This window comes from Globicephala melas, chromosome 3 (genome assembly GCF_963455315.2).
Source record: "Globicephala melas chromosome 3, mGloMel1.2, whole genome shotgun sequence".
NCBI lineage: Eukaryota > Metazoa > Chordata > Mammalia > Artiodactyla > Delphinidae > Globicephala > Globicephala melas.
The window spans coordinates 97,981,014-98,004,025 of record NC_083316.1 but is presented as its reverse complement, the minus strand read 5'-3'; the positions used below and the strand labels follow the sequence as shown (position 1 = coordinate 98,004,025).

At 36.1% G+C, this 23,012-nt stretch overlaps 1 protein-coding gene across 10 annotated transcripts in view; it reads right to left on the bottom strand.

Annotated features, from left to right (window-relative positions):
- Nucleotides 1–23,012, bottom strand: part of HSD17B4 (hydroxysteroid 17-beta dehydrogenase 4) — a 179,896-nt gene that overhangs the window by 100,874 nt on the left and 56,010 nt on the right. For all 10 annotated transcript variants that reach the window (XR_009563448.1, XR_009563447.1, XR_009563446.1 and 7 more), the window contains 8 exons: nucleotides 22,886–22,970; nucleotides 21,395–21,582; nucleotides 14,476–14,567; nucleotides 11,871–11,895; nucleotides 10,168–10,296; nucleotides 6,832–6,935; nucleotides 5,171–5,407; nucleotides 1,628–1,679 (listed from right to left, as the gene is read on the bottom strand). Coding sequence is in view for 7 of the 10 variants with exons in the window: in XM_070045176.1 (XP_069901277.1) it covers nucleotides 1,628–1,679; nucleotides 5,171–5,407; nucleotides 6,832–6,935; nucleotides 10,168–10,296; nucleotides 11,871–11,895; nucleotides 14,476–14,567; nucleotides 21,395–21,582; nucleotides 22,886–22,970 (912 nt within the window). In the remaining 3 variants the exon portion in view is untranslated. The remainder of the gene's footprint in view (nucleotides 1–1,627; nucleotides 1,680–5,170; nucleotides 5,408–6,831; nucleotides 6,936–10,167; nucleotides 10,297–11,870; nucleotides 11,896–14,475; nucleotides 14,568–21,394; nucleotides 21,583–22,885; nucleotides 22,971–23,012) is intronic.

Genomic DNA, 23,012 nt, shown 5'->3' with positions numbered 1-23,012 from the left:
AAGGAGAAGAAAGGGAAAAGGGGTAAAAATATATTTAATGAAATTATGGCTGAAAATTTCCCAAGTCTGAAGAAGAAAACAGATATCCAGGTACAGGAAACACAGAGGGTCGCAAACAAGATGAATCCAAACAGACCCACACCAAGACATAGCATAATAAAAATGGCAAAACTTAAAGAGAGAATTCTAGAGGCAGCAAAAGAAAAACAAAGAGCATATACAAGGGAATGCCCATAAGGCTATCAGCTGATTGTTCTGCAGAAACTTTGCAGGCCAGAATGGAGTGGCATGGTATATTTAAAGTGCTGAAAGGGAAAACCCTACAACTTAGGATACTCTATCCAGCAAGATTATCCTTCAGAACTGAAGGGGAGATAAAGAACTTCTCGGATAAGCATCAATACTAAACCAACCCTAAAACAAATGTTAAAGGGTCTTCTCTAACTGGAAAAGAAAAAGCTATAACAAGAATTAAGTATCTATAGAAAAGGAAAAATCCCATTAGTAAAGGCAAATATATAGGGAAGGTTGAGGCTCAACCACTTAAATAAGCTAGTACAAAGATTAAAAAACAAAAAATTGTAAAATCACGTATAACTACAATAATCAGTAAAGGGATAAACACGAAGAGGTAAATATGACATCAAAAACACAGATGGGGGAAGCGAGTAAAAAAATATAGAGCTTTTAAAATGTGTTTGAACTTAAGGGACTACCTGGTTTAAAACAAATAAATAGAATCATAGATCAACATCTATGAGCCCCATGGTAACCACAAATCAAAAATCTACAACAGATACCCAAAAACAAAAGAGAAAGGAACATAAGCAAAAGAAAAGCGTGAAACCACAGAGGAAAAAACTAAAAGAAGAAGAAAAAAACAGGGAAGAACTACAAAAACAACCAGAAACAAGTAACACTAACACTGAAACAGAACTATTCAGCATTAAGCAATACGAATTTTTTTTAATTAAAATCTCAAAAAAAATTAAAGTACAATTCTAGCTATTTGCTGACCTCTACCATTATATAATGTGAAATGAAAAAGACTTTTTTTTTATTTTACCACCTTACATGGTCAGTATATAATTAATATTCTGACATCAGAGTAGCAACATAAATATATCGAAGTAAAGTGAAAAAATAATGAGAAGATTTACTGAACAAGTAAGATATTATTGAGAAAAATAAATTGATTATTAAGACAGCCTTGGTTTTACTTACTCTAAAAGAAAATAGAAAAAAGTTAATTACAAGACATTGTACCTTTTAACATTGTTTGCTTTATGAAAATCAGTACCAACACAAATACCTGAGAAAAGAATGAAGAATCATATTCATGGGAATCATAACTGATTATACACAATCACTAAGTTTAGGACACAGACAGAAAATGCTCCTTTCAATTGCTGACCAGATGTTTAGTAGTTTGAAGTTATTTCTTAAATAAGACTATTCAAATAGGACAAAGTTTAAGGGAACCAAAATAGGTACTAGTTAACATCAATCTACTCTAACGCCTGACATGCACGTAAATAACTTAGTTTATTTAGGTTGCTCTATGCCAGTTTAACACATTGACACAGTTTGGAAGGTTAGTCAGAAAATAAAACGATCAAGAACTCACCTGCTCTGGGAAGTGGTTTATATAACTCCAGGTACTGTTCCCCATGAAGAACCTGCATTAGGGTAAGCAAAATTTTATTAGTAGACTTTCTTCTTCCACAGCTTCTTCTGTGGATACCACTAATCACAAGTGGCATTTCACTGTCCACACGTTCATGTGACTACTTCCCCCAAATTATGTCTCAATTTGGCTCCCACTTCTTAATTATATGATTCAGAAATAATCAGTACCCCAATCTAAAGACTGTCAGCTCTCTAGAATAGAAGAGATACATTTGTGTTCTTTCTTGACATTCATAAATTTTTGTTGACTGATAACTGTGGATTATTTGCTAATGGAGACACTAAACTAGGCGTATTTCCAGTGTTCATCACTGTGCCTGGAACATAGCAGGTATCCAGTAAATATCTACTGAATAAAAATGAACAAATAGGTCAGTACTAGAAAAGTAATTTCAGGTCACACCTGCCACATACAAATGACACAACCAAAACATTAATATAAATCTTACAACCACATTCAAGTAAAAGCAATGTCAACATTTTCTTAGTGTAAGAGTAAATACTAAAGACTGTGCAACTTCATAGCCACTTAACCTCAATGTATCAAAGCAAGAATATAAAAATATATGTAGGAATACTATAGGACAGTAAAAACAAAACCTGACCCATATATCCGAATGACCACACTCAACTGCTATGGGACAGTTTAATTCCCAGTCTTCCTCAGAACCCAGAAGGGAAAAAGAAAAGGGGTGAGGGTAGTGATGGGAGGACAAATGAAGGACTGCCTCACTATCATACGACCTGGAAGCTCAAGGTTAGGAAGACTGGGATTCAAATCCCAAGACGGCTATCATTCCCAGGGACAGATTTTGAACACTATTCATGATTTCCAACTCCTTCCAACTCTGAGGAAGAATTCTGAAACATTTACTTTATTGCTTCTTTTTTTTTTTTTTTAAACATCTTTATTGGAGCATAATTGCTTTACAATGGTATGTTAGTTTCAGCTTCACAACAAAATGAATCAGTTATATATATACATATGTTCCCATATCTCTTCCCGCTTGCGTCACCCTCCCTCCCACCCTCCCTATCCCACCCCTCCAGGCGGTCACACAGCACCGAGCTGATCTCCCTGTGCTATGCGGCTGCTTCCCACTAGCTATCTACCTTACGTTTGGTAGTGTATACATGTCCATGCAAAAGAACAAACAACCCAATCCAAAAATGGGCAGAAGACCTAAATAGACATTTCTCCAAAGAAGATATACAGAGTGCCAACAAACACATGAAAGAATGCTCAACATCACTAATCATTAGAGAAATGCAAATCAAAACTACAATGAGATATCATCTCACACCAGTCAGAATGGCCATCATCAAAAAATCTAGAAACAATAAATGCTGGAGAGGGTGTGGAGAAAAGGGAACCCTCTTACACTGTTGGTGGGAATGTAAATTGATACAGCCACTGTGGAGAACAGTATGGAGGTTCCTTAAAAAGCTACAAATAGAACTACCATATGACCCAGCAATCCCACTACTGGGCATATACCCTGAGAAAACCATAATTCAAAAAGAGTCATGTACCAAAATGTTCATTGCAGCTCTATTTACAATAGCCCAGAGATGGAAACAACCTAAGTGTCCATCATCGGATGAATGGATAAAGAAGATGTGGCACATATATACAATGGAGTATTACTCAGCCATAAAAAGAGACGAAATTGAGCTATTTGTAATGAGGTGGATAGACCTAGAGTCTGTCATACAGAGTGAAGTAAGTCAGAAAGAGAGAGACAAATACCGTATGCTAACACATATATATGGAATTTAAGAAAAAAAAATGTCATGAAAAACCTAGGGGTGAAACAGGAATAAAGACACAGACTTACTAGAGAATGGACTTGAGGCTATGGGGAGGGGGAAGGGTAAACGGTGACAAAGCAATAAAGAGGCATGAAACATTTACTTTAATTGTTTGTACTGACATTACCCAAACAGAAGAACTGTATGCAACAAATACCATGGGAGAGTGACTAAAACAACAAACTGCCTGGCATCTATTTCTTGCGTCCTTCCCTACTTCATCGAATACTTTAATAAAATAACCGTAGATTCTCATAGATTCAGAGCAGCAATGAGCTAATCGATCCTCCAGTAAATGGGTTCTCCAATCAGTCAAAATCACAGAAATCAGTTCAAAAGTCTACGATTCAACAGTTATCAACTGGACTCATGGCCTGACCCTTACTTCAAGAAATAAAATAACCCCAAAGGCTTCTCACAATTGTTTGCTCCTTCTTGGAACAATTTATTCACTTTGCTTCTCAAATACCACATTCTCCTGATACGCCTCATACCTCACTGGCCACTCCTTCCCAGTCTCTCTTGCTAACTCCTTCTCATCTCTTCAAACTCTCACCAAACTCAGGCTTTTTTTCTCTACTTACATTCTCACACATTGGTGATTTCACCCAGTCTCATGTCTTTAAATCTCACTTAAATGCTACAAATCCCAGTAGGGCCTCCCCCGCAAACTCTAAACTCACACATTTAACTGCCCACTTTATATCTCCACTTGAATGTATAATAGGCATCTCAGATCTGTCCAAAACCAACTCCTGATCATTCCCACCTTAAAGTGATTGTATATATCTATTTTATTATACATAGTAATATGTCATATGTAACTACTATACATATTAAATACATTGTACATAATTATGAATATACGGGTATATATGCATATATATCATCCCAGTTAACCTGACCAAAAACCTTCATCCTTGACTCCTCTTTCTTTCCATGCATATCCAGACTAGTGCTGGAATTACCATAATAAACTCCAAACTGGTTTCCCTGCTTCCATGCTTGGCTCCCATAAATCTATTCTCCACAGAGGAGCAAAACTGAGCCTGTGAGTGAACACAGCCAGATCATACCACTCCTCAGTTCAAAGCACTACAAATGGCCTCCCATGTTAATCAGAGTATGAGTTGAAATTCTTATGATGGCTACAAGGCCCTCTTCTCCTACCGCTGCCCCCTTGCTCATTCTATAGCTGTATCAACCAAAAGCAAGGTAAGTATGCACCTGCCTCGGGGCCCTTTACACCTACCTGTTCTCTCTGTTTCAAATATTCTTCTCTCTTGCTCCTTCATCACTATCGTCAGGTAAGGATTATCATACCCATTTTATAGATAAGGAAACTGAAGCTTAGAGAAGTTATTAACCCTTGGTCAAATAGCATGTAATGGCAGAGAGAGAATTAATAACATTATGCCAGGGTTACGGACTGTACATAATTACTGTTGCCTTCTTTTTGCTTGCCTTTTCAACGAACTCTCTACCCTTTTTTTCTTTTCAAGAAAAATTAAAAGACATGCTAAATCTTTATTCTTGAATCAACCACTATAAACTATTGTATTAAGACACCACACACACACACACACACACACACACAGTATGTGACATTTATCAATCATATTTAAAGGAAGAGAAGAAGAGCAAAATAAAGGTTTCTTATTATGCATACCTTTGCCAAGTTGACTGAAAGCCCAGGAATCTCTGCTAATCCTCCACCCATTATAGATTTCTGAGCTAGAATAACTCCAAAGGTAGGCAAACAGGAGAAATCAGAACTCCCTTCATAAATAAACTTCAAATCTTTCGGCTCCTTGATTGATGCTCCCACTCCAAGGGCGTACATAATAGTGTCCAGTTCCGTATAAGAAGAAGAAAATGGAGGAAATTTATGGCCAATAGCTCCAGCCTATGGAACAATTGTAGAAAATTATTTTTTCACTGATATTCTTGTCAAATCTTTAAATTTCTGACTTTTCAAAACTATTAACTGCTACATACTTAGCTTTGTGAATAGAATGTCATTTTAGTGAATCTGATAGGGTATCATAATTGTTTCACTATATTTTTTTAATAAAATCAATTGTTTGGAAAAAGACTTCATTTACAAATAAGTACTTTTTTCTTGCCCACTTCTTGTTAACACATAGTATATCTCATTTTCAACTTTCCTGTCTCTGATGATGGAAAAGCCTATTAATACAGTGACTGTTAGCTACTCAAAATTACAAAAAATAAAAAAATTATTATAAACAGGGATAATGAATGGCTCTATAAGATCTATTTTATAAAAGTCAGTATAAACAGATGAGCAAAACACTGCTTAATGCTTGTAAATCAGACTCCCTCATAATGGTTTTGGTTATAATTAGATTTTACTGTAAGCTCCTACCTAGGACTGTCCTTTATCTAACTGGATATTGTATTTTTCTATTTAGTGATGACATGCCTAGCTAATTTGTGAAGCATATGTTAGGTTATAAAAGAATCATGTCCAATTTTTGATCACTTTCATTCTAAAGCAAGAGTCAGCAAACAACAGCTGAGAATTAAAAATGGTTTTTACATTTTTTTAAGAGTGGTCTAAAAAAAGAAAAAGAAGATTATGTGTCAGAAACAGTACGTGGTCCATAAAGCCTAAAATATTTACCATCTGGCCCTTTACCAAAAAAGTTTGCCAACCCCTACTCTAAAGTAAAATCACATTTATAAACTGATCATATTCTCAGGGTTACAATTAGATTGTTTATTTCATCACTATGTCTCCCCTGAGTCACAAAACACCATAACTGAATGTGTCAAATGACTTATTTCTTATTATTTATGCACTATAATTTTTTTTAAAAAAAAGAAGTACTGGAGATAGGTAATCAGCAAACTTCACAAGAGCTATAACCACAGCTCTACTAGAATTTCTGACACAATGGGAGACTTTTTACTTTGCAGCCATGTTGAAATATTTCCAAAATACAATCTATCAATGCTTTTCCTTAAAAGAAATGACTCAAAAGAGGCACTAAGTTAAATATCCTTTTCTAAAGAGTTAGAAAGTGACTGAAGGACGATTTTCAAAAATGCTCCAAAAAACAAAAAAGACACTTGTTTATTACACTGAAGAAGAGAAAGTAAAAGTTACATTTAATATTTTAGCCTTATGTTCATTCAAATTTTATAAACATTCAGTACATGTTCTATAAAGTTTTATGGTCACTCACCTTTCCTATTTAACAATAAATTAATAGCTTGGAAAAGTATTTTTTGCATAAAAGAAAAGGAAAGAAAAGAAAAAAGTCTCCAGAGAAGGCAAAGCGTTAGCCTTTCTCTTCCACTTACAAATCCTGATGTAGCTGTTGATGTCACACTACTGGTATGATTTGCCGAAACTCCTCCATCTGAATCTATTTTATTTAGAGCTTCAATTACACTGCCAATTGATTCTAAAAAAAGGAATAAATAACAATAATAATGCTTTTTCCATCAACAGATGAATGGATAAAGATGTGGTGAATATTACTCAGCCATAAAAAAAGAATGAAATAATGCCATTTGCAGTGACATGGATGGACCTAGAGATTGTCATACTGAGTGAAGTTAAGTCAGAAGGAGAAAGACAAATATCTATGATATCACTTATATGTGGAATCTAAAAAAAATGGTACAAATGAACTTATTTACATAACAGAAAGAGAGTTATAGATGTAGAAAACAAACTTATGGTTACCAAGTGGGGAGGGAGACAGGGAGGGATAAATTGGGAGACTGGGATTGACATATACATACTACTATATATAAAATAGATAACTAATAAGAACCTACTATATAGCACAGGGAACTCTACTCAATACTCTATAATGACCTATATGGGAAAAGAACCTAAAAATCAGTGGATATATGTATACGTATAACTGATTCACTTTGCTATACAGCAGGAACTAACACAACATTGTAAATCAACTATACTCCAATAAAAATTAATTTAAAAACAATCAAAAAAAAAAAAATCAGTCCCACTATGGAGTGGGAAGAGCAATTTGCATATGTGAAATATCTAGCCAGTTATTTTACAGTGCTATTTAAATAGTGACCTACAGGACAAACTTCCAGATTTTTCCTATATAGTTGAACTATATTTCATTTGTACTGAAAAAAAATTTAAATCATTAATGATTCAAGTCAATCAACTTCAGGATAAATAAGGATGAACGAATTGAATTTTCTCTTTAGGATCACTGGAATTTAAATAAGACAGAGTGCTTTGGTAAACCTATTACATAAAGATCATAAAAGCATCATCTTCAAATATCCTAAAGAGCTAATATTCCCCTGGTGAAATCCAAATAAATGTAAGCTATTTTCAAAAAAAAAAAAAATAATAAGCTTTTGTTACAGACGTGACTAAGAAAAGCTACAATGCTTTAGACAATCATTCCTATATCATCCAGCAAGCCTGCTGCAGAACCTTCACTGGCATTCATGAACTGACTGCGTGATGTCAGGCTATTGCAGGAAAAAATCGTGAAAGACTCTGAATAGACCAAAGATAACTGGGTGTTTCCAACATACTCTCCCCACGTTATGATTCCAAAGAGGCTCTAAGCCTGCAAAGTCTTTGAGTGATTTTACAACTCTGTAAAGTCGGATCCTTGTCCACAGATGTGCAATTTCCATCTGGTGGAGGGACAACTAATTTTCCTTCTCTCCCCACCATCACCCCTCCTCCAGGATGCAACAATGTCAAGATTACCCCCCAGGTCTCTGTACAGGTAACTGCTCAGAAAACATTACTAAAAATTCTTCCAGAGAAAACCACCGTTATGACCAGTGACTACGGACAGAATTCAGAAGCTGCTATTCTGGGGTCTAAAAGGTTAATAAAGGAGATTCACAGAGTATCCACATATGCCATAAGGTTCCAAAAGCTCTGGGACCTTTCTAACAAACCTTAGATATATGGGCCTCCTTCTAAACTCAGACAAAAACTATAACTAAACTACAGAATGTGAGATGACCAGGGCTCTCTTCCATTCCTGGTGACACTAGGTAGGTTTCTTGCCTACCAACCCTCCTCTTACCACCCCATTTAGGCTGCTGCCTAGATGGGAGGCTATTTAACTGAAGTAACCTCGGTACAGGCTGGCGGTACTGCACTCAAAGACAGACCACCTGAGTTAACTCTTGGCTCAAACACTGAGAAAGCTTGGGCCACTTTCTCAGCTTTTCTGGGATTTAGTTCCATCATCTGTAAAATGAAAATGATGAAATGGGTGCTCGGAAAGTCGTGATTCTACAGAAAGTGTAAGATTTTTTTTCTAACTGTACTTCAAATACTAGGGTTATCTTTTCATTTGTAACTATATAATTCATCATTAGCTTTTTCTTTATATTAGTCTAATACTTTTAAGGCAATAAAATGGAATCCTGACCTCAGAGAAGAGTTTTTAAGATCCTTTTTCCTTTTCCTAATTTTCATTGATAGGTGACTGCTGTTCGTAGACTAAATTTACCTCATATATCAAAAAAAAAGAATACAGAAAATGCTACCGCTAATGACATAACAATCATGTTATCCTCTGATTGAGAAAAGTATAATGAAAATTTCAGTGAGTGTACCAGCAGACAAGAAAGTAACATTGGGATTAAAAAAAAAAAAAAAGAACAGTCATTTTTCAGATATATTCTTCTATCAAACATTAAATATAATACTAGGAAGGGAAAAAAAAAGATTTTTCTGTAAAATAATCCTGATTCATGATCCTTCCCAGAAAGGTCCTTTAAATTTCATATACTATATACATATGTGAGTTATACTAGAAAAAATAATGTGACTTTTATTGGCCGTCTCTTCCTGTGGCATATCACAGATGATTCAATAATTCAAGGTAACAAGCATTTACTAAATCCTTTCTATGAGTTCAGCACTATGCTAGCACCAAATACAAAAGGACATACAAGATACATTCTCTGCCTCCAAAGGAACTTATTATGCAGTTAAGAAACCACACACTTATGAAACAAAAGCAGTGGAAAGCAGTCATGATTAGACGCTCAAGTGGTAAGAGTTCAGCTAAGAAAGAGCTGAAGCCCAGAATATGAAGCCCAGAATATCTGGGGAGGTTTTGTTGAACATCTGGGGCTTGAGTTTTTCTAAAGAAGCACCGAGATTAGCAGAGGTGATAAAAGGAATGAGAGGCATCTTAGAAAGGCAGAGAAACAGTAGCAAAGACAAAGTGCTAAAACAAAGCAAAATCTATTCACTAGAGAGAAAAAAGACCTAAGCCTAAATAATATAAGACTTAAATAAACTTTTGGGGAAATAAAGAAAAATCAGGTCAGATTAAGGAACATGTGATTAGATAAGGCAAGACTTTGAAACCAACCACCAGATGGGGAATAGATGCATTGAGCACAAATGGGTAAACACCTCCTTACGTCCCCTCAATCACACATATACCAAAAAATCAGGATCATAAGAAAACTGAAAAACTGACAGTGGGAGTAACATACATACTTTAAATTGGAGAGTTCTAATACCTACTGGAGCAGAAAATGTGCTCTTGATGATCTGAGCATCTAAGTTATCACAATTAAGAAGACAATTCCATAAGAGAAGAGAATCCTTTGTTGCCTCTGATTACCCAACCAGGACTAAACTGACTTGGGACTCTTTACCTTGAATTCTCTGAGGCTTGGTGGCATTATCAAAGTCACAGATCTTCGTCCAGTTAGCTTTCACCGCCTCAGGAGTCATTGGCTGAGTCCTCTGTCTTACAATGGCTCCAAGGGTCCGCTCCCATCGTACTGGTTATAGAAATAAAACCAAGATACTGAACACATAGTTTAAGAGGGAGACAGAAAGTAGAATTCATGAGTCCCCTGAATTTTTTTTTTAACATCAAGAAAAATGGAATTTGGAAAAAAAGATTCTAACTTCTAAAGATTTTTACTACAAATTTTAAAAAAATAACAAACCCATTAGGATGTCAAATTTCTTTTTCTAATATTTGAAGCTGAAGGGAAAACCTCTCCCTCCTCTGACTATGCCAGATACTACTAAAGGTAGGATGAAATGCTGAATCAGAAAGTTAAATTATATATAATCACACCAAAAGACTGTCTTCATCACCAAAGATCACTTAGATAATACACTTCAAGGTAACAGAACAGAATAGAGCTCTGTTGAATAGCAAACTGAAAACTAGTGGTGATAACAGGTCAAAGACTCCAGATAATCAAATTAATATATCACACAACCCCACATAATTCTCCCTTTTCCTCCCTTTGCTCTTCCTCCTTTTCCATGGGAAGTCAACTAGATTGCCCACCCAGATTCACAAAAATCATCATTGCTGCATAAGTTCCATAAAGATAATTTTTAACATTTTAAAAGCCTGAGGAATAAATAGAACCTTATTTAAACAGAATGGTCAGACTTTGATGATTACTAAATTGAAGGTTTGTCCTGGGAAATGACAGAAGCTTCTAGAGATTTCCTATTGATAAAGTCCCATATACAGCTTTTATTGCAACAACTGATCTTCCTTTCTTAAAAGATGTCATAAGACACTTAAAAATGTTTGAATAAGTTACTTCATAACTTAGAGAATAGTCATTAATAATACACTACAATATGTTGTAATAATGTCATCCAGTAATGGCAGCCTTTTAAATAATTCAATTAATTTTGATACCAGCATCCAACTGAAAACTTGAATTGGGATATTGGAATGTTCACAATTTTTTTTAAACACCATACAGTAATTATCCAATTTGGAGCTCACAAGGTTTAAGAACTGGGGGAAGAGAGGATTTAAGCCAGATGAATTTACTATTGGGCTGAAGGAGAATAATTTCTATAGATCAGCTGCAATTTCTCTTCTAGAAAGCTGTCCAGTGTGATTCCCCACTGTCTCCTTCTGATGTCTCATGCTCCAAGGAAGAAAAGAATCACTGAGAGAACTGGAGAACTTGCCTAGGACAGAGCTCTTCCCATCTTGAAAAAACGCCCTCCCTGCCACTCACTACTCTGCTAAACAGGCATGTGGGGTGTCGGAGACATGGGAATACAAACATCAATATAAAGAGAGACTGTGCTGTCTGAAGAAACAGCCAGTTCTGAATAGGACAGAACAAATATTGAATAAGCACCGCTAATAGGAAAAAAATTGAAAAGATCCTTGAAAATACCACAGGCCTGCAGGGCAATTTCCATGTTTTAGAAGACCTGTTGCTATAACAATGTTTGAGTTTGATTATGCGTGCACTAAATCCAGTGGTTCGGCATTTGACAAGGTCTTTACCCAGCTCTACCTGGATATGCAGTTTTAAAGATATGGAAATAATGTATGGCAAACCAAAAACCAAAAGAGACTTACATTTTCCAATCCATCCTGCTCCGACCTACCAAAAAGAGGAGGAAGAAGTTATACCATCTAATGTGAAATTACTAATAAAATTTTTATGAAATTAACAAAACAGGCAGCTATCTTTTTGCAAGTATCAGAATGCTAGATGACAATGGATGAAAATAATGCAGCTCTACAAAAGTCTGTTGGCCCGCATGACTTTGCACTATTCATGTTATCAGAGTAGAAAAATAAAGCAACACAATATAGCAGAAATGCATATAGCAGAAAAGCATGACTTTGCACAGAAACCAAGGTGTGATACCAGTTCTTCTACAGACTAGCTGTCTGATCCTGGTTAAATAATTTGACTTCCCTAAACTCAAGATTCCCCTTATGTAAAATCAGGATAATAATACACTCTTCATGAAGTAACCATGAAGGTTAAACAATATAAATACCAAATTTGCCCAGCACATCACTTGAAATACATGTCCTTCTGGAAAGACTTAATGAATAAAAAAAATAAAAAGCAAAGAAAAATAAAGCCAGGATTTGACTTAATGAACTACATATACTCATTTTAATGAAACACCTTTATATATAAGGCAAATGACCAAATACATTAATCACCGTACAGAAAGATGATATTTTTTCTAGAAGCCATTCAAGGAAATTCTCAGAAGAAAATGTCTGATGTAAGAAAATCTGTTTGTCATATCTTCAAACACCACAACTACAGTGTTCCACATGCATATAACAGAAGAAACTGTACCAGCAGACAGCACACTTTTCAGTGGCTCTAATCACTCATTCCTTTACGTATATTAACAGGACAATCGGCCTTGATGCTGTCAGAGTAGTTAAAGTGGCAGTGGTACTGATAACAGGCAAGAAAAATATCATCTTTTACCATACTTGGGGAGTGAAGCAACAAGCTGCAAACTCCTCACAGGTGCTAGAAACAACAGCTCCAGTCGATCCAAAAAATCTCTATCTGCCACTCTAGATATCTATCAAAACTTGGCAAACAAAGTGTCAATTTACATTCAAGGTTTAAGTCAGGATATTACACACCTCTCTTACTGTATTTTGTACTCAATCTCACACAGCAAATGTCCCTTACTAAAAATGTTCACAATATAGTAAAATAAAAGAACAACATACAAAACTTCATCTACAGCATTATCCTAGTTATCTGTGTATGTTTGGGTGTGTGTGTAAACTGTATACCTAAAAAAAAAAAGCCTATTCGTGTAAAATGCACATCTAATAAAAGACTGGAAAAGAATATCCACAAAAATATTAATAGGAGTTATCTCTCGATAGTGGTAATGTGGGTGATTTTTATTTTCCTCTATATACTCCCCTATATATTTGAAGTTTTCTACAAAAGCATATATTATTTTTGTTCACAGAATTAATAACAAACATAAATGTAAAAGACAAAGAATTTTTTAAAAATTCCTTAATGAGATAAAAAGACAGGCAGACCAAATTTTGAGCTCCACAGGGCTTGATATTATTAAATTTCTCTTCTGTAAATCTAGAGTTGTAAAGTTCTTTCCACCTCTAATTTTCCACAATTCACAATCAACGACTGTGATTAAGAAAGCAGAGGCACCTATCTCTGCATAGACTGTTTTTCATTTACTAAACAGCTTTTTATTCAAATAAATCAGGCTAATATATATCATTCACTTCAAACTGAGCCAGGTAATTTTGCTACCAAGAAATATCTTTGGATGTCATGTATTCCACATGCAACAGGTTTATTATTATACAACCACAGAGAATCAAATAAAGGGGGGTGGTCTAAAATATAACAGTTCATGCTAGAAAAGAAAAAAGAGATCAAACTCAAATGAGGACTAAAAAATATATAAATCAGCATAAGGAGATCTAAAGGGACTTTGATTATACAGTGAAAACTGAACCTCATTGGATGGTAGGATTATGTGTGGTTTTTATTTTTATAGCAAACATGTAAAGCTTTGCAACAGGGAAACATAGCAAAGTTTATTTTTAAAGTTAATACAAATAATAAGTTGTGTTTACTGATCTATCATACCCAGACTGAATTCCTGCTATACTGATATAATAGTTAAAATCGAGGGGTGGCTGCTCTGTATGCTAAGAGTTTAAAAATATGATCTCCAGTTCTCACAACAAAACCCCAAGAAAACGAAAACTCAGGGAGGTTAATTTGTACAATATTCCAGCGAGCCAGCAATTACCAGAGCAAGAAATCAAAACCTGGCCTGGCTGGCTTTAAACCATCACCTCTGTCCTTTCACTTAACTTACTACTCAGCATCTCTAACCAAATGAGACTTTCTGTATCTGACTAAACACATCAAACCAGTCAGTCACATTTTCATTTGACAAGAATATCAGAAATGAAGAACTAGGGAAGAACAATTTACAAAGTTGCTGTTACTTTCTCAAAAAAGGACATTAGTCATACTTGTTCCTTAATTATAACATATACATAATATTAAAAAATATACAAGTGATACCAACTGATGCAGATTTTTACAAATGTGAACAATTGGAAAATACTAATTTTTGAATCATTTTTTTATATTTAATTACACAAATATTGCTTTGGGAGAAAGTGCAAAGGTGCAGAATACCTCAAACAAGCCACCATTTTCCTCACAACTCTCATGGCAAAGCCAAAGGACCAGGGGTGCCACGTAATCTGGCTTCAGAGCTTCCAGAAGATCTGAAATAAATAGCCAAAAAAAAAAAAAACTATCAACAAGAATATATACATATTCAATCAATCATTTTACTTTCTGAAAATTCCTCACTTATAAAATTATAGGTTCAGAGACTTTTTAAATAAACAAGAAAAAAATTAGATATACATAATTAATTAGTATTAACATCCAAGGCTTTTAGAAGAATCTTTTCATCCCAATGGAGACATTCAGGCTTCTAACATAGAAGGCATCAGATATACCTTTCCAAGATGGGTAACGTACTGTTTAGAAGACAAGTTAAAGCTGCCTTGGCAAAGACTGGTGAGCAAAGGCATACATAGCATAATGAACTTAGGTACCATTCATTCCCAAAACTATTTTGCTCTCCCAGAAGCTAGAACACTACAAAACAGCCTTGACAACTGTAACGACAGTAAGATGATGTAAAATGGACCTTGCAACCATTACTGATGAGTCACAAAGTGTAAGAAATATTTTCCTGTTACATACCTTCTGTGAGCAACTTAACAGAGCAGAAAGGTACTACACAAGGAGCATGAACACCTAGATTTTACTGCTGGCCCTGCCATGTAGGCAATTTAGGGCACTGAGCACAGCACTCAACTCTCTTGGACGTGTGTCTGTATCTGTAAGATGGTAATTAAAATGCATTACCTGCCTATTCTACTAAGTTGCTGCAAGGCTCAAATGAGACACGATTTGTAAATACATCTTATAATCTTTAAAGAATCAAATAAATGTAAATTTTAACTGTGAAGGGACAAAATATAGTTTTATATTTTAAAGTGACAAAGATGACATTTACAGTCCCTGTAAATTAAAGAGCAGCTCTAAAAACCTTTCACTTTACAGTATTCCTGACCCCAGAAACTGTGAGATAATATATACTTGTTGTTTTAATCCACAAAATTTGAAGTAATTTATTACACAGCAGTAAATAACTAATACAGCTTGGGAAGTTAGTTCATGAGTATTCATCCTAAGATTATGTTTCATTTCATGTAAGAAACATGTAAGTCACATATATGACTTTCCATTTTTCAAATATATTTCAAAGGGGGAAAAGAAATTGCAAATGTCTCCACACATTACTCTTAACACCTGGTTCTTTAACAAATAATTCCTTTGACAGCCTGTAAGTTAGTATTTCAGAGGAAAAGAGGAAAAACGCTGAGGCAAAATAAATTTTCAGCTTTTTCTAAACTATAAAAAAGTAATAAATACCAAAATTTAAAATAACACAAATTCAGAATCTGAAGGGCTTTTAAAAATGATCTGTAACAACTCTCTTCTTTTACAGAAGAGAAAGCGGGTCCAGAAAGATTAAATTATTTGTCTAAAGTACATCTTATTCTCCAAACATCTTTCACTAGGGTTTGGTGGGCATAAAAGATACTACATTAAACCGTGACTTAACATCTCTAGAGGTCAAAATTAATGGAAGCTACATTCTCAAAGGAAAGCAAATTTAAAAGCTAAAGTTTTGTTTCTTTGTTTGTTTGTTTTGCAATACGCGGGCCTCTCACTGTTGTGGCCTCTCCCATTGCGGAGCACAGGCTCCGGACGCGCAGGCTCAGCGGCCATGGCTCACGGGCCCAGCCGCTCTGCGGCATGTGGGATCCTCCCAGACCGGGGCACGAACCCGCATCCCCTGCATCAGCAGGCGGACTCTCAACCACTGCGCCACCAGGGAAGCCCTAAAAGCTAAAGTTTTCAATATTTTCTTGAAAACTTGCTGCTTCCCCAAGAAAGTCTACAGCCCATGGCAAAAAGTGACTTAGGTAGGAGTCTAGCACAGAAATGATAAGCATAAAATTCCAAATAGTGGTTGTCTCTTGGCATGAAGCAGAGGAATAGAATAGAAGGTATAAAGTTAGATGCAAGTAATATTCCAATTCTTGGGTTGCGCAGTGAGTTCATGACTATGCATTACATTTTTTTTTTTTTTTTTTTTTTTTTTTTGCGGTACACGGGCCTCTCACTGCTGTGGCCTCTCCCGTTGCGGAGCACAGGCTCTGGATGCACAGGCTCAGTGGCCATGGCTCACGGGCCCAGCCGCTCCGCGACATGTGGGATCCTCCCGGACCAGGGCACTAACTCGCGTCCCCTGCATCGGCAGGCAGACTCTCAACCACTGCGCCGCCAGGGAAGCCCCTATGCATTACATTTTGATGCCTTACTTCTTGCCAGTAACCTACACTGTTGTGCATATATATGTAGTATTATACTTAAATAATCCAGTTCTTTAACAAGAATTCCTTCAATAAGATATGAGAGTATAAAGAGTTTTTAAAATAAGGGACTTTTTAAAATGGCCCTGTTGACAAAAGAAAAGGAAAAAAAATTAGATCTCAGGTACAAATAGCTCTTCTACACTAAAGCAAACTGGTTAGGCACAGCTCTTAGGAAAAGCTAGCAAGTACATACTTGTTTGGTATTACAAATTCCAAGTTCTAAAATGAACGTTAGCTCAAACGTGGAAAGTAAAATGGTACTGTGAAAAAGCATTTGTATGCCATGAAGCAGCTAATTCTAAAGTAATTTCACTCATCAATTGTTTTCTACTGTTTCACAGAAACTACTTTTAAAGTATTATAGATATTTTCTTTTTAGAAATATGTTAAAACCAGGAGTATCAAAAACCATACACAGTTTTTCACCAGTCAAGTATTCTATTTATTATATAACTAAATAAATAAGCATTGGCTCTCAATCATACATTTAAATTTTTAAATTTAAAACTTTGTATTTCATGTTTTCAAAGAACAAAGTTGGAAGACTCACATTACCTGATTTCAAGACTTACTGTAAAACTATAGTAATTAAAACATCATGGTATTGGTAAAAGGACAGGCCCATAGATCAATACAACAGAACAGACAATCCAGAAATAGACCCACACATACATACATGGTCAATTGATTTTCCACAAAAGTGCAAAGGCAATCCAAATCAAGAATGAGGAATAGTCTTCAGGACAAATGAACTCGCAGTTTCTTCCACAAATAATTGGCACTTTTTTAAAAAGGAGAATGAGCTATTATATGTTAAATAAAACTTAAGAGATACAGTAACAAAACGACTGTGAACCTTGTTTAGATCACTGTGGAATAAACTAACTCTAAAAAGATACTTTTTAGATAATGAGGAAGTTTTCATATAAATTTGGTATTAGACAATGTTAATGAATTATTTTATTTGGTGTGATATTGGCATTGTGGTTACAATGTCCATATCTGTTAGAGACACATTTCCACGTATTTATTAGGTGAGACGCAACATCTAAGATTTGCTTTGAAATGTTACAGAGAAAAAGGGAGAGGGTAACAAAATAAATAAATCAATAAAACAAAATCATTTTGAAATATGCCCAGAGCATTCTGTTCTCCTTAACAAAGACCTATCCTCAAGGGAAGCTACCAGAGCCTTATCTGACTTAAGGGAAGAACAATTAGACTAGTGGAACCCGTCTAGCCTTCCTGTCTCAAATAAGGGGAGAAAAAGAAAAAAGGCTAAAAAACTCTACTGAAGGTGAGAGTCCAGAGACTTTGACCTGCTGAAAAACATGGGGATTTAATCATAAGATTATAGAACACTTCCCCTCGCCATAATTTACAGCCACTTCAACAGGGCTCCAGTATAACAACAGTGGATTACAACTGAGAGAGCTGCAAACACAGAGTACCTAGGGAAACCCAAAGACAACAGGGGGCACAAAAACAATGACGAAGAGGAAAATGTAGCCTCTGACACCAACAGCTACAGCAACCAATAAATGCAACCTAACTCCTAGCTAGATAAACGTGAAACCTCATAATAAAGCTCTGAATACCACACTTTCTACTACCCCAATACATCATGTTCTGTTTTCAACAAAAATTTCAAGGCATGCTAAAAGGCAAGAAAAGTACAGGCTGAAGAGACAAAGCAAGCCTCAGAACCAGCTTGAAATATAGCAGAGATTTTGGAATTATCAAACTAGGAATTTAAAGTAACTGTGATTAACATGCTAAGGGCTCTAATGGAGAAAAGTGGACAACTTACAAGAACAGATGACTACTGTAAGCAGACAGAAGTAAATGCTAAAAAAATCAAAAGGAAATGCTCAAAAACAAAAACAGGGCTTCCCTGGTGGAGCAGTGGTGGGGAGTCCGCCTGCCGATTCAGGGGACACAGGTTCATGCCCCGGTCCAGGAAGATCCCACGTGCCATGGAGTGGCTGGGCCCATGAGCCATGGCCGCTGGGCCTGCGTGTCCAGAGCCTGTGCTCCGCAGCGGGAGAGGCCCGCGTACCACAGGAAAAAAAAAAAAAAATATATATATATATATAACTTTGAAATGAAAAAAGAAAAATCAGTAAGCTTGATTTGAATATATGTCAATAGAAACTTCCCAAACTGAAATGAAATGCAAAGAGAAAAAAGGACAAAAAAATAAAAGGGAATAGAATATCTAAGAACTGTGGTATAATTACAAAAGATATATTGGGACTTCCCTGGTGGCACAGCGGTGAAGACTCCACGCTCCCAACGCAGGGGGCCCAGGTTCAATCCCTGGCCAGGGAACTAGATCTCGCAACTAAGAGTCTGCATGTCACAACTAAGAGTTTGCATGCCACAACTAAGGAGTCCACGTGCTGCAACTAAGGAGCCTGCAAGCCACCACTAAGGAAGCCACGAGCTACAACTAAAGGAGCCCACCTGCTGCAACTAAGACCCGGCCCAACCAAATAAATTAATCGATTAATTAATTAAAATAAAAAGAACAGGCACATAATGGTAACACCAGAAGTAGAAGAAAAAAAGAAAACAACGGAAGAAATATTTTAAGTAGTGATGGCTGAGAATTTTCCAAAGTTAATCACAGATCCAGGAAGCTCAGAAGACATCAAGTAGAATATTGCCAAAAATCTACACCTATTGTTATGCATACTATATTCAAACTGCAGAAAAAACAAGGAGAAAATCTTGGAGGAACACAGAGGGAAAAATACCTTATGCATAAAGAAACAAGGGAAGAATTATGTCAGACTCTCCTTCAGAAACCATGTAAGCAAAAGAAGAGTGGCGTGAAAGATTTCAGGTGCTGAAAGAAAAAAATTACCAACCCAGAATTCTGTACCCAGTGAAATTATCCTTCAAAAGTGAAAGAGACTAAATTATATCTCAATAAACCTGGGTGGGGGGATGAAAAAAAAGTGAAAGAGACTAAAGAGAATAAAAAAACAAGCTAAAGACTGGGAAAAAATATTTGCAAAACACATATCTGATAAAGAACTTGTTTCCAAAATATTCATGGAACTCTTAAAACTCAACAACAAGAAAACAAACCCCCCCCCCCAAAAAGAAGAAGAAAACAAAGAACCCAATTTAAAAATGAGCAAAAAATAAGAACAGAAACATCAAGGAAGACAAATAAATGGCAAATAAGCACAGGAAAAAAATGCACAACATCATAAGTCATTAGGGAACTGCAAATTAAAACAATGAAATACCCTATACACCTATTAAAAGAACTAAAATGCGAAAGACTAACAATAATAAATGCTGGCAAAGATGTGGAGCAACAAGAACTCTCACTCACTGCTAGTGGGAATGAAAAACGATACAGTCATTTTGGAAGACAGTTTGGAAATTTTTACAAAGCTAAAGATAGCCTTACCACACAATCCAGCAATTATCCTCTTTAATATTTACCCATATGAGTTGAAAATTTACGTCCACACAAAAACCTGCACATGAATGTTTATAGCAGCTTCACTCACAATTGTCAAAAACTGGAAACAATCAAAATGTTCCACAATAGGTGAATGAAAAAAAATTGTGGCACCTACATACCATGTAATATTATGTAGTGATAAAAAGAAATGAGTTTCAATCCTCCCAGACATTTGTGAAAAAGAAGAGAGGATGAAGAGATGGAACACAGAGGATTTTTAGAATGAAACCATTCTGTATGATCTATAATCGTGCGTACATACCATCATGCATTTGTGAAAACACATATAATCGTACAACCTAAAGAGCGAGCCCTAAAGTAAACTATTAACTATAGTTAATCAATCAGGGACTTCTCTGGTGGTCCAGTGGTAAAGAATCTGCCTTCCAATGCAGGGATGCGGGTTCGATCCCTGGTCAGGGAACTACAATCCCACATGCTGAGGGTCAACTAAGCCCGGGTGCCACAACTACCGAGCTCACATGCCTCAACAAGAGAGACAGTGTGCCACAAAATATAGAGCCCACGCACCCTGGAGCCCATGTGCCACAACTAGAGAGAGAAAATCCACATGCCACAACTTGAGAAAAGCCCGCACACCACAACGAAAGATGCCACATGCCTCAAAGACCCGATGCAGCCAAATAAATAAATAAATAAATAAAAATTGGTCAATACTGGTTCATCAATTGTAATAAATGTAGCACACTGATGTAAAACTGTGTGGGAGGAGGAGTATATGGGCACTCTCTTTACTACCTGCTCAATTCTTCTATAAACCTAAAACTGCCCTAAAAAACATAATCTATTAATTGTTTAAAATAATTATTATAAAACAGTAAGAATGCTATTACCTCATTCTGTAAAGAAAAAATGTATGTATGTCTACCTACACAAAGAGAAAGTTTATCTCAGTGTGGTAGAATTATGGGTCAGATTTTGTTTGTTTGTGCTGTCCTAAATTTTCTATAATGAACATAAACTACATATAATGCTTTTTTAAATTGTAAGGAAATTTTTTTAGCTACTCAAAAAATTAAATACTTTTACAAAGCTCACACCACACAGGTATGTGAGGAACAGCATTAAAAAAATCTAAACTACTTACCATCAGGCAAAATGTTCTGGGTCAACCGTGATCCAGCAGTAGGGGCGATAGTGTTACAATGAATGTTGCTTTTCTCGCCTTCAACTGCAAGACAATTTGAAAGGCCCAGAAGACCCAGCTTTGCAGCACAATAATTTGCCTGGCCAAAGTTGCCATATATTCCTGAAGCCGATGAAGTCATGATGATCCTAAAAGGAAAATCAATCTCTCAACATCATCTTTTCTATATTTTGATAATGTTGCAACTCTAAGCATTTTTTTTTCTTTTTCATTACTATTATATCTGTCAAAAGCAACTCTGTATACTGCCATTAGGTCCTTAAAGTCATGATTCATATATTTAAATTATATAAAAGTAATCTCTCAAAATTCAACTGCGAGATTTTATTGTTTTAGAAAGAATCCCTGGTCAGTATCAAATGACTTCAAGTGTAAGAATGTATATTCATTATCTACTGAAAACAATAAGTATTTATAAACATAAAATAAACTGCCAATTTACAAGTTAAAATTTTAGTAAGAAATATTAGATCATGAAGTTCTAATTCTTTAGTCCTCATCACTTTGCTCCTTTCCCTTTCTGGATAATATTAAATGCCTCATATTAAAACAATACCATCTCATAATCTGACCTAATCTCACTTACCCTACTTAGTAGAACAAGTAAATCCTATCATTTACTTTCAGAAACTGCTAGTATCACGATATACTAGAACTCTCCAATAAGAACAGATATCACATGCAATTTACTTCTAGTAGGTGTGTGTGAACACTAAGTTAACAGGAATAACTTTTACATTAGAGCGCATGGGTCCACTTACTAGGTCTGCCACATCTGAGTCACACAGATGCAACTATAAGAGTCTTACCGTTCCTAGTTTACAAAGACTAACTCATGTCTGACCAGTGCCAGCTAGTAGAAAACATCCACTCATCTCTCCCCAGTTGGTCACTGGACACAAAAAATGATATTTTGGTTAGAGAATAAAGTACTGCTGAATCCTCAATGTTTGTACTGCTAAAATATCAGAGAATAGCAAGAGAATCATTAATAATGAAAAGTAGGAGGTGAAAAGAAATACTAAGTTGTCCAGCTCGTTAATCTATGACTGACACCAGTGTAACGGGGAGGCATCTGCCAAAACTACATTTAAAAAGCCTGTGCAGGGGCTTCTCTGGTGGCGCAGTGGTTGAGAGTCCGCCTGCTGATGCAGGGGACGTGGGTTCGTGCCCCGGTCCGGGAGGATCCCACATGCCGTGGAGCTGCTGGGCCCGTGGGCCATGGCCGCTGGGCCTGCGCGTCCGGAGCCTGTGCTCCGCAGCGGGAGAGGCCATGGCAGTGAGAGGCCCGCGTACCGCAAAAAAAAAAAATAAAAAGCCTGTGCATATCTGAAGGTGTATTTTTCAACATCAAAGCAATTCTTTTCCTCTGTACATAAGAACCCACACACGCCATCTCCAATCCCCCTTGACAGCCACATACAACTCTACCTTCCAAATTTCTGTTTCTTCATGTGATCCCACGCTGCCCGGGTCACCAGGAATGAGCCCCGCAAATGAACTCTCTGGATGATATCTAAAACAAGAAATTTTTATCATGAATATTGTCAAATCTAGA